Here is a 13,466-nt window from a genome sequence, read left to right as displayed (position 1 = left end):
TAAAAATACATAGGCGCACATGCATTTAAAGTTCAAATTATGACAAAATTTATAAAATGTTTAACTTTTATAGCTTAGGATTGAAAATCTAAAACAATGTTCCACGTAAATATTTCCCAACAGTTATTTATTTTTTTCTCGTATACCTTTTCAGCACCCTTCTTTCGTTTTTACCAGCTTCACACATTATTTAAATTGCACAGTTCAATTAATTTTTTACACTAAACACACGTTTGTAAGTATTATAACTAACTCGGTAACTCGTTTGTGTAAAAAAGTTCAAAATCAAAATACACATAAATAATGATAAAATAAGGTTATCAATATTATCACGCAACTAACTGAATTCTACCATACAATATAAAAAATAAATAATAAAATACCAATACCACAGATTTCTAAATAATACATTAGCATGAATTGGAGGGAAAATAGTGTAAATACCGAAATTCCTTCTATGAATTGCAATAGTTTAAGATATTAAACATAATACCTTCGTAGGTATTTGATTTTCTTAATATATATTATGCTTAAATTATAAAAATATAATTTGTTTTTGTAAATATATTATAATAATTATACCGGCCCTGCCGGCCCTCACAAGAACCGGCCCATCGGGAAGTTTCCCGATTTCCCGATAGGCCAATCCGCCCCTGCCTATGACTTTGCATTTTCAATTATTCAATTTGTTTCTATAAAATATATAACGTGGCTATTATGTTATTTACTTTTGAAAAATTCCGATTCCCCCACCTCATGTAGACCGATCGTTTGAGTTAAAAATCTCGCAGTCTCTTATCGCTAACCTGTCCGAGTCATGTACCTACGCCGTACGTGACTTTTAGAGGGGTTCAGCAGCCCTCCGAAAAATGGACACAGTGGTGCATAAAAAAATAAACCAGCCTTTCCGCCAAAAACCGTGGTAATTTGTTCACCCCACCGTGGTTATAGTAATATATTTATCTACAAAAACGGCGGAAAATCCACTATCGCGTTTCCGCTCGCAGCAGATTTTTATTTCTGTACCCAGAACCAAGTGCTGAATGATATTATCGCGTCAAAGACCAAAGACGAATGCCGTTAAACAGTTACCATACGGAGGTTCCGACCATAATAATTATACATTAGGTAGTAACTATTAATAATATTGTATTTGTCGGACGTCGTTTGTATAACAGTCAGTCTCTGACAATGTGGTATGGTCATGGTACTATTGTTCGATTTATGACGTTAGCCGATGGGAACTTATATGGTCACTAATATGGTACACTAATCACGAGATCCAAGTGAAACTGCCTCGCCAGAGATTTGAGTAGCCTCTGATGTACCTACCTACTCACGTCCGTAAATAATGTATTTTGTAATAAGTTGTAGGATATAGGCGTGTACGAGTATAGTGGGCATGATCAATAATTATCGGATTCCTGTACGATTTTGAGAAATCACTGTTAGTAGGTATCATGGATGATAATAGTATAATAATATTTTTCATACAAGCAAATAATATTAAAATTTAAACTTTAAATGACGTAATAAAATTGACTGAAGGTTATGGGAATTTAATTAATTATTTTTTTATTATAATATTCTAAAGAATTATCTAATTTAATGTTATTATTGGATGATTTTTTTTTCTGAATGTCCGTTGATCGGATATTATGTACTAAAATTAACCATGAAACAGAAATTATTTCTGAGAATATAATAATTTATACGCAGTTATTAATAAATTTCGTTTTTAAAATTCAGCATTTTATTAGTATGCGGTACCTTTAAATATCCAAGTATAAAATTATTTCTTAGACTTATGGGTTTAAAATAAATTAAATGACCAACAAATTGGAATTTTTTAAAAATATACACACAAGAGGAATACTGAGGGACAAACATGTCTTATCTGTCTGTTTACAGCCCGACCGTTTTACATATTTTGGTTAGTTTATTTGACAATATATGATACCTACACATTTTTAAATACATTTGTTCTCTATAATATTGCACAGTATAATGTATTAATGTATATTGTTACATCAAACTATTTATTTTTTTAGTCTATCATAATAATTGTGTGTTGTATTACTAATTAATTAATAATCTGAGGAACTGTTTGAATAACGGGTGAATTATGTTTAAAATCTGTTTTTGATTATTTGTAGATAATATGAATAGAAAATCCAGTAGAGAGTAACCTACAATAGATGTATTATACTTGACATTTAACTTGGAAATGGACGTATATGGATTTTACGCAATTTGATGCCAGAGGCAGTTATCATAGGACACAAATTTAAGTGGTTGGAACAATTAGTTCCAACCTCTTAAATTAAATGGCGCTTGCTAGTAGTCTTATGAAAACTTGTCACGAAATTGTTGAGTCACCGAATGATATCTCCGGATTAAAATCTAATTGAATGTCAGGGTTTTGAATTTCAGTGGTTTTCCTTGATGGCAACAGAAATTTTTCAAACTGTATATTTACTAAAAAAAATCTGCTCAAATAGAAACAAATTAGAGAAAATACAATTTAATTAGTTTTAAAACTAAAATAATTGTTCGTAGATGCATTAAAAACTATCCCTATTACAATGAATGCATAGATGTTATTTTCATTTACCTGCGTTATTTGAAAATTGTTTAATTAGATTTTATTGCATATTTTAGATAATGGTGATTGATTATAAATAGGGATCAAAAAGCCGGAAAATTTCCAGAAAAATTCGGGAAAATTTCGGAAAAAACCGTTTTTTTCCCAGAGCTTCAGAAAACGTGGAAAAATTGGAGAATATTAAAAAAATACATTTCCGAAAAAAACCGGTTTTCGGAAAATTAAAAAAAAAACGCTGAACTTTTAGAAAATTGAAAAATTGTATTAACGCTTAAAAATTAAAATAATCTATGTAAAAAAAAACCATTTATAAATATAGATAAGGAAACCTGTCATTGTAATTTCACTTTTGCCAATACGCGGTTATCAATGTATTATTGTATTAAAATTATTTAAAAATATTAATACGGATATTACAATATTTGTTCTAAAAATAACGTAGTTCCATATCAAATTGGAATTTCTGTGGGAGAGTATATTTCCCCGAAAATAAATCACTTGTATTTTTAAATGTTAAAAATTGTATACTTATTGTCTATTTATATTAATTGTAATAACTAATAAGGTATTATAGTACCTAACTGGCTGATAAATGGTTTATAGATTATATTAGTGACTGGCATAGGTGCAAATAGCGTTTGGGATTTGGGGAGGGGGGCTAAAGCCTTACTTTGATAATATTGTATAAGCTTAAAAAAAATGTAGGAAATGTTTGGGGGGGCTATGGACATTTTTGGGAGGGCATAGCTCCTAAAGCCCCTCCCTATTTGACTGGTGAGTGATGACTAGCAACTATTTGATAGTTTTTATATTTTTAAACTTAGTGAGTTGGTAATAAAATACATAAATATATTATATTTAAATATAAAATATTATAAATATATTAAATAATATTAATAACTAATAAGAAATAGCTACATAGTAAATACTTAATAGTTAGTACTTTAGTAGTTACTATTACAAATTATGATTATTTATAAATCAAGTATAGAATCCTCTAGATTTATCCCCTACAGACTTTAAGTTAGGTATGGTATATATAATATGATTATCAACTATCATTATTTATTAGATTGTTTCCACTATACATTACTTTTTCAGTTCTTTAGAAAAAAAACCATTTTTTCATTCATTTTTTTAATTTTTCAGGAAAAAAGCCAGTTTTTTCGTCAAAACCTTTTTTTTCGGAAATGTTGATCCCTAATTATAAATATAGGTTTTAATACCTACTGTGACTCTCAAAAACTTAATAACTAAGTCACAATAAATTTATAATATTATTAGTTAGTCAGGTTTTGTGTATAGTTATTTAATTGTCATAAAACCGTACAAAAAATAATGATAATAATAATAAAAAGGATTTTCCTTTGGAATAGGAATAGCAAAAATTATACCATAAGCTTAAAAATAATTGAACAGATGCATTAGCCCATCAGTAATCTTTTTTGATATCAAAACGAATAAAAAAAAAAATTATAATGACTCTATATCATTATAGTATGCTGTGTGTGTATTTTATAATATGCCTACGTGGATCATAAATAGTTCGTATAAATTACAACTTAAACAATAATGAATCATATTTTATGCGAATTGTAAAATCCATTAAAACTAATACATTATTCTATAATTGTTTTAAATATTATTGATTTAAAAAAAAATATATATATATTTATATAATATAATATATATATTTTGTATATAAAGGATTTTATGACGGACACATAAATTATGTTTTCTAACTGACATAACGGACATTTTTTACTTGTTCAGGTTCTCGGTTAATAATAAAGTGTCATTAGTGCATGTTATTTTATCATGCGTATATAACATTAAGTCTTTGAGGTTATATCATAGCTCACTTTATATTCTTTATTATTTTTTTTTTTTTATTGAGTTAAAAATTCAACATCTATAGTCATTAGTAGGACTAAAGAAATTTGTTTCATAGCAATACGAATATATATTTAATTTTTTTAGTTGCATATTTTGTATATTTGAAAAAAATGTTTTATGAAGGTGTAAGTTTTAAAATGTTATAAAAAATCTTAATTTTAAATAGATTTCCCGGGCCTGAGAATTATATAAAATAAATATTTTAAAATAAAATTAGTGTTTTTTTTCCTCGCCGATCACTCGTATTGTAAATTATTGGTACGACTACACGTGTGCCTTAGCTGTGTCTGAGACATAACTCCCAGCTCTACTCAATAGTCTGAAGGTTATTTAGTAAGTTTTTAACAGTGGGGAAGGGTGTGGTACACTTGTGTATGCGGAGAGAATTTATCGCTAGAACCTGGGTGGTCACCCATCCGGGATCTAGTGATACCAGCTAATGCTTGAACAGAATAATTTGTGTGACTGAGGACAACCACCATGCCATATCAGGCTACTTTATATTATTTTATTGTTGGAATAAGAATAAAAAAAATATAATATTAAGCTAAATTTTCGGCAAGCTATTATTTTTATTTTTTTACTATCAAAATAAGATTACTATATTCTGAATCAAATTAATTACTACTACGTATGCATTTAATCAATGAACTTATATCTACAATATTTTACGGTGGATCAATAAGTTTTATAGCACCGTTTTTTATATATTTAAATTTTTTTATTATTTTCACAATTTATTGATTATTTTTTTCACACCATTTATAATAGCTGTATAAAATTTGAAGTTGCCACGATAACCTTTCGAAATGATTTATCGCTATGGACTGTATAAAAAAAAACAGAATGGAATGATTCAAAAATGCCTCTTTAATCCCTTTTGGGATATTGTAACAAATACGAAAAAAATTGTTTTTTCATTTCATTTTCATTTTATCTTTATCCTCTGAACTAACACCGAAATGACAAGAGATACACATTTTTTTTATTTTTTGAAAAGCTCTTCAATTTCTGAGCCACTCAATTCCAATTTCGATGAGCTACCCACTACCTACGATTCTTAAAAAAAGCACGTGTCAAAAAGTTATATAGTGTACTTTTTCGACTGCTTAATGATGATATACTAGTCGTAATTTACCAGTTGTATAATACTATATATGTATATATATATTTTATAAATGTTTTGTTAAGAAATATATTTCTATTGTTCAGTAAAATGGAGACAAAGATACCGTTTTAAGTAAAATGAATGAATTTTTGTTAGAGATAAAAAAAGACAGTGGTTATTTTATATATTAAATATATTTTAACGTATATAATTAAAAATATATAATATAATATTAAAATGTAAAATAATACGTATCTAGTCATATATTTATTCATTATATTTATGTTCTAGAGTGTATATTATATGTTTTTAAATTATTTAGGATTTAAAAGTATAAATTTAAATACTCCAATAGCTTTTATGTTGTCAACATTTTAAGTATAACATCAACTGTTATGACTAAATGGTAAAACGCAGTTGTTAGATTGGCAATACTATAGTTGACTGTAGTTGACACTTGAGATTCAATAATTAATATTTATGCTTCCTATAATTAATGAGTTTTCGGCTCAATTAGAACAAAACACGAATTATTAAATCTGCAGACAATTAATAGTCTTAATTTGTCTCCAGTCGTTTTGTCAGGATGAGTGGCAAAGTTACAGACAGTTAAGCTACTAATTAAATCGTTTGGCACCTGCCATGTCATAATTGTAATCATTTAATCAATAAATACATTAAGAGATTTACAACTTAAACATAAAACAAACGTTTAATTTTGGTTTTTAAATGATAAACGTTTATAAAAGACTAAAAAAAAATTGTTTCGATCATGCGTAATTTATTAAAATTAAAATGTTTTGTATGTAATGTGTAAAATAAATTTTAAGATGAAACTGTCGAAAAAGGCACTTTGAAATTTACTGATTTTTGTAAAAGTTACTTTTATGACTATAATAATAATATTATATAGTCATAATAATTCACAACGGACGCCATTAAACCATTACTAAAATATGCACAATTGACGAGGACAATGTTCGCTAAACGATAATTAATCTATAAGGCCGGTTTACAGGCGTGTAGTTGAAATGCTTACACTAGGCTTGCCATTAGCTGGCCAGAAATTTATGAATGCAGGGTTTACGTGTAATTTTGACTGTTTTGGGTGCAGTGTGGGGAACGAGGAAAGTTTTGAATTACATATTTTACACGAGAGAGATAAAAGCTGAAAGTTTTGACTGGTCACAAAGGGCTATAGTGTGATTGTGTTACGCTACAGGAGAAAAGCGCGCTTCCGGTAAACCACCAATATTGGAAAATAGAGATATTGTATAAAGGTGAATGGAAAATTAAGCCAAAAGTCCTTGATAGCTCACTTGTTTAATTTCCGTATGACTGCTTTGAGTGTGGTGAAATCAGGTCGGTCGGCGGGGTCTTCGGTCCAGCATCGTTTCATTAGCACACCCACCTCTTCGTCACAGCTTAAATCCGCTACACTTGGCCTTAGACATTTTTCCTTGCTCTTCACGCTATCCACGATTTCTGTATACAGAATATTATAATATTATAATACGATAAAAAAATATCATCTATTAGTACATTTCGTTTTTTTTTATTTTTCGTTAGATTGTATCCGAACAGTATTTTATACGAATGGCCCAGATTAAAATGTAATCAGTGCAAGGTATATATATATTCTCTACCTATCTATATATGAACTATATTAATAATATTATTGCGAAGGACTAACATTTATTTTCTTGATACAAAAATAATGGTAAGATGGAACTTGTAAGTATAGATCACAATATGACATAAAGTCTAATGTTATAAGTATTAAGTATCCACTGAATAATTCATAAAAAATATTATTTTAAAATTAATTATTCACTGAGGAACCTATTTAGGTTAGATTATAATATAAATGTAGAATACATATTATCAATAAAATCACGATAAAGATCAATAATTATTTTTTAGATGACATTTAATAATATATTAATAAGATATGATCAGATTTAAACTGATTTGATTGATGTATAAACGATGTATAAACTAATCGTTAAAATATTAATATATTTTATAATCAAAATTTTTAAATTATTGACTTTTAGATGGGTACCTATTATTAATATAAAATAATTAAAAATATAATTGTCTATAATAAACATATAATTTAATTGTATTGTTTTAAAATTTACATCGAGTCATACAAAGAGAAAAACATGAATAGTATAGTCATTCCACAAAAAGTAAATTGATTAAAAATAAACATAAATATTTTCTTTTTCCTTTATAATTTTCGCTTTTGAATATCGTTCAAGTACAATTTATAATAAGATGGTATCAGAACATCACTAGCTATATATATCCTTTTACGGTTATCCTTGCACAGAAGATTGTAACAAAGTTTCTATAGTCAAGTTTTGATTTACATATTAAAATGTTTGTCATTGTCCTTATACAACATCTGGTGACAACCTAACACGGCAAAACTAGCGTATTTTATGTCATAAAACAAAGCACGTTTTAGCGTTCCACGTAGTGGCTAATGAACTGCAGTTATGGGCTGTGAACAAGCACAAAAGTGCGAATTTCGGTAATTACGAAACATAACATACATTTAACGTTTGCTTTACATAAATTACAATGAAAATAATAGTAGTAGTAGTAGCAGTAGTATAATGTTTATAACTCATAACTATTACAACAACTCAACGCGTTTTATAATCACACCATCAGCAATTACATCTGTACATTGTATTTTATTAATCCTGTACATGATTTTAAATTAAAAGTTAATTTTGATTCGGTCGTGTTGGTAATATTATCAAGTGTAGATTATTATTATGACTAAATCAACGGAAACAACACGTGTTTACCAGTTTTGAGTTAATCTGAATAAAACTAATAAGAACCGACAAACCTTTACTTAAAAATGTTATATTATTTATATTTATTATTTTTTATAGCATAAGAAACGTGATTGACGAGCCATTTTTTTTTACAGACAAAAATGTCACATTGAAAATATTGTAAGATAATAATTATTTTTCAAGAAGAAACCTAGCGCATATAGTTTCTTCGCCTTTTTGTAAAATAACGCTTGTTCGATAAATAAACCGTTTTATTCCTTTGACCGTTTCAATATTGTTACGACTTGTGACTCATACTAGAGCGAATATTTATTGTCTAATACCATGAATGGATGTTTTAGTTTTGTGGTATCAATGCACAAGTGATTCATTGGATCTCGGAATATTTTGAAAATATCTTGATGGTTATACCGAAAATAAAACAGTATAATATTTTCTAGTTTTCCAACGTCCGTATATGATCCACAATTAATTAATGAATTTGAACACTTAATTTGAAAGTCCGAACAAATTAGATAATCTGCGATGGTTCGCACTGCATTCATATACAAATATTATAAATCAAATGTCGAGCGATCGATCAAAATTAATTGCCTTGAATGACGGAGGGATAATATTATAAAATATGTTTACTGTAAGGATTTAAAGTTGTACCGCTTCGTTACGAAAGGAGATTAGAAAATTGAGATGAAACAAATAAAAAGAAAAGAGAGAGTAGTGATAGAGAGAGAGAGAGAGAGAGAGAGAGAGAGAGAGAGACCTCTGGAGTGATTGGATCTGACCCGACCTGACCTCGACAGCGTTTCGCTGAAACGGGGGTGAAATACTTGAACAACACAGCATATTGTTATTATTACAATAACGATGTTTGATTACAATACGGCGGCCATAGGTAGAAACGTGCATAATAGTGGTGCATCGATATGGGTGGTATCAATAAATTAATACAATAGGCCTACAACTTTTCAACAGTAATAGCCGTCATAAAGACGACTGATAATAATACAAACGGATGAAATACAATAATAGTTTAATCACGTTTCGTGCGTATCAGTGAATCACTCGCGCGATGATATTGATATTATAACGAGGGATAATAACGATAATATTATGCAAAAATCGTATACAGGGTGCGGCAGAACGAACTGACAGATGTAACTAATTAACTAGGTACCTATGTAACAACTTAATTTATTCTAATACATTTCAAATTAATTTTTATTTAGATATTATACGATTGTTGGAATGATTGGTTCATTTTAGCACTCGGCAACTGTTACAATAAAAACAACAATGGTCCTTAAATATTATTTATACTGGAAAAAATATCATAATTCCATGAGCTAAGATAGTGTCAAAAGCATATTATGATATTTTAATATAATATAGTTTTCGGAACTCTGTTTTTCTGGTTGCCGAGTGCCAAGACGAACTGGACGTCGGGTGATATTATTATTGTAATAATTTATTAAAAAAATTATAATGATAAGAACAAAAGTTACTAATTAATAATATATTAGTTAACTGTTTGTCACATACTTTCTATACACTCTGTATAATAGTTGTAGGTAATAAATAACAATTCGCGCAATGATATGATTACCACGTCAATAACGAGATGCGCGTTATACGTCGTTTTCGACCCGCCGTGCATCAATGCCCTTATTTTGCATAACCGGAACGCCGTCTTACCGTGAATGATAATATTGTTATGTATTCCGGGACTGTCATTATTATCATACTCAATGAGATAGGTAATATACTAATATAATATTGTTATAGCACACTAGAATGACGTGATATAATTTTGACTTGTTCCGTTTGAAATTAATTGCACAGGTAGCATGAAAACGAAGACACATTTATCTTATGTAGATACTTAATATAAAGTATTATAAGTAGCATAGTATTTAGCACATACATGAATAATAATTATTATGACGTACGTAGAGTGTTATTGATATTTATTACGTTTTATATGTATGCAGAGAACAAGCTCTTTCAGTCAGAATGTTTTATAATACATTTTTTTGTCACAAAATTTTGTTAAAACGACAAAATAATCATTTGATTTATTTTCGTGGCGTGTTCCATCATTAAACCGAAGGAAGTCTTTCGCGGATCACTGTCTTGTATTTTTTTACGACAAATTGACTCGTTTATTTTATTCGCAACCTTTACAATGTTTTCGGCGATGAACGATACGGTTCAGTAACTGGTCTTGGTTACCACCAAGGAATTGCCGTGTAGTCGTTTTCGTTTTTTTTGATGACATCGACAGTAGTAATGAAATAAGAACCAATGGAGCATTATAGAATATATACCTATAAATTAGAGTTATTAGTGGTAGTGAAACATTTTTTATATTTTTAAAATTATATGTTACGATAGTTTACAAATATAACTTATTATTGGTTTTTAATTTCAATTAAAATTCTAAATAAAGTTTAAAAAAAATATATTGCCATAAAGTAATTATAATTTAAGAAAAGGGTTTTATTTAAAAAAAAATAGGACCATTTGATGTGTGTCGTAAATGTTGTAAAACTTTTAAACACAATATCATGAACAAATAGTGAATAATGTTTCACGTATATTTTGAGACCATGAAATTCGTGGTAATTCATGCTTGCATACACGTAAATATGTTATATCAGAAAATCATAAATAGTACATAATATAATATAATATGCTAAGTATTATTAAGAAATGAAAATAACAAGTGTTGACAAATCTAATAATATGATTTTTGCATTATCACAGGTTTTAGATATTATATTTAGAAGGGTGTAAATAGGTATATTTACCATCCTTTTTAGTATATATTTTATTTAAATTTTTATTAAATTTAAATTGTTTTTTTTATAACACTATTCCTAATTATTATGATTTAAAAATATGTTCAACTATTTTATGTTTGAATTTAACATATTATTATTTTTAATGTAATTTAATGATTATTTTAAAATAATATTTTTAACTAAACTTATTATAAAACATTATCAAACAACTTTTTGTTTCTAAAAGAAATTAAGATTTAACCATATATGACAAGTAATTTTAAATTTTATTTACCATTAAAAAAAAACTTTTGTTACAAATCATCATCATTTAAAAAATAACATTTTTCATTATTTTAATTCTTTAATGAATTCTTTGGAATAAATAATACAATTTAATCTTGAATCTCAATTCCATTCAGATAGGTCAATACAAATAACAGAATAATAATGCTCGATCACTGAATAAACATGAAGGTATATATTTTTTTTTCTTATTGAATAAATTGAATAAACTTTGATATTTATTTTAAATTACTGTTCTACTTTCAACATAAATCTAGTAAATACTTAAATAAGTTTTTTAATTTGTTGTGTCTATTTATTAATCAATATTTTACATAAATATCCTAAATTACCTAACAGGGCAACGCAATATTTATAATATTCATGTTTAATTGTTACAAACTAAATGTTAAATATTTATAATCTTAAAGAATATTCTATTACTTAATATTATGGATATTTATTTGTCTCGTATTTTTCATTGATTGTAAAATGTTTAATTATTTTATATTTTATATTATTATTCACAGTATTTATTTTGTCATATAAACTATGAAGATTTCTCGTACAAATATATACCTGTAATATTAGCTTATAATACTTTGTTTTTGTATTAATGTAAAATATGTATTGTTGAAGAATATGAAAGTATTAAAATTCAGTATATAAATATATATACCTACCTATTTGCGGTCGTGTTTAACAAGGTTATGCTTTTAGGGTCTCAGCAATGTCAAAACGGAAAGGCCCGAAAGTTCTATTTGAAAAAATTAAGCCACGTGTATTGTGATGCTAAACCTGTCTATTCTCTTATTCTTTAAATACGATTTCAAAATCCCGGGAAAGTGAAATGTTATAAATTAAAATATATTATATTTGCTTTTAAAACGGAACTAATGATATATTAGAAAAACACAACATTGTGTTAAATATTTTATGTTTTTAACCATGAATATGCTAGTAAAGCATATAAAAGCTAATAAAATATTTTATTTATGCATGGAAACTTTTTTTTTTTTGTTTTCTGTAATTCTCATGCCCCAAATAATAAATTTATAATTACAGTAAAGTTATTAATATGCATAATTTTTTTGAAAATATTGCATAAGTAATTGACCGGTCGTACCTATTATGCTGTAGCTTTTAAATAATTTATGTCAATTTTATATATTGGATTATCGTAGTAATATAATAAAAATGTTTTTGAAATAAATTCAATATGTTGTAAAAAAAATGTCTGTTTTCAATATAACGTTTGAGAGATTTTAACATATCATGTAAAAAAATAAATATTGGATATGTTCAGATGGTTTTAAATATAAGTTATATTTAACTTTTTTTCCATGCAATATTATGCGTAATGTTATAGAGATAAACTGTGTAAATAAATCAAGAAACTTTAGTAAATAGGTCATACGCGATCAAAAGCGATTCAACGGTTTTTCCCACTCGATTTTTTGCGATTATTTGGCTTTACGTTTACAGATTTCTCTGGAATAGACTATACGTACACTGGCCAAGGGTTCTATTCAGGGATTGTAACCTTTATGTTTTTTACGGTTTCGGTTTCGGTTAGGTTTTTCAAAAAAAAATTCCTGAGGTTTATAATATAGGTTATAATCTTAAATATTAAAATTATGAAATTGGGGTTGTGGTTATGGTTACGGTTATAACCGGTTGTAACCTGTTAACAAAAAATCTTTTATAATTAAAATTGTAAGTGATTTTAGATCGTATAGCTACCGTATTTGATGTGTGCGCGTCTTTATGTTATTCTTTGGAACCTAATTCTCAAACCTATATTTTCTTTCTTAGTATAATTAGTAGAAACAGTCTTTAATGCCATGAAAAAAATGTCCCAAAACATATTACTTAATGCCTACCTTAGATTATGCTTTAATATCAAAAACACGTGTAAGTACTATATATTATTAAGTATTAGTATAAGTAATTATAATTCCTATAGTTAATCC

At 27.4% G+C, this 13,466-nt stretch overlaps 1 protein-coding gene across 2 annotated transcripts in view; it reads right to left on the bottom strand.

Annotated features, from left to right (window-relative positions):
* LOC100166215 (atrial natriuretic peptide receptor 1) overlaps positions 1–13,466 on the bottom strand; it is a 141,051-nt gene that overhangs the window by 30,872 nt on the left and 96,713 nt on the right. For both annotated transcript variants that reach the window (XM_029487357.1, XM_029487356.1), the window contains exon 2: positions 6,929–7,094. In XM_029487357.1, coding sequence (XP_029343217.1) covers positions 6,929–7,008 — 80 coding nt within the window. In that variant the 5' untranslated portion in view covers positions 7,009–7,094. The remainder of the gene's footprint in view (positions 1–6,928; positions 7,095–13,466) is intronic.

This window comes from Acyrthosiphon pisum, chromosome A1 (assembly GCF_005508785.2).
Source record: "Acyrthosiphon pisum isolate AL4f chromosome A1, pea_aphid_22Mar2018_4r6ur, whole genome shotgun sequence".
In the NCBI taxonomy this organism is placed as follows: Eukaryota; Metazoa; Arthropoda; class Insecta; order Hemiptera; family Aphididae; genus Acyrthosiphon; species Acyrthosiphon pisum.
This window is presented reverse-complemented; position numbering and strand designations above follow the sequence as displayed.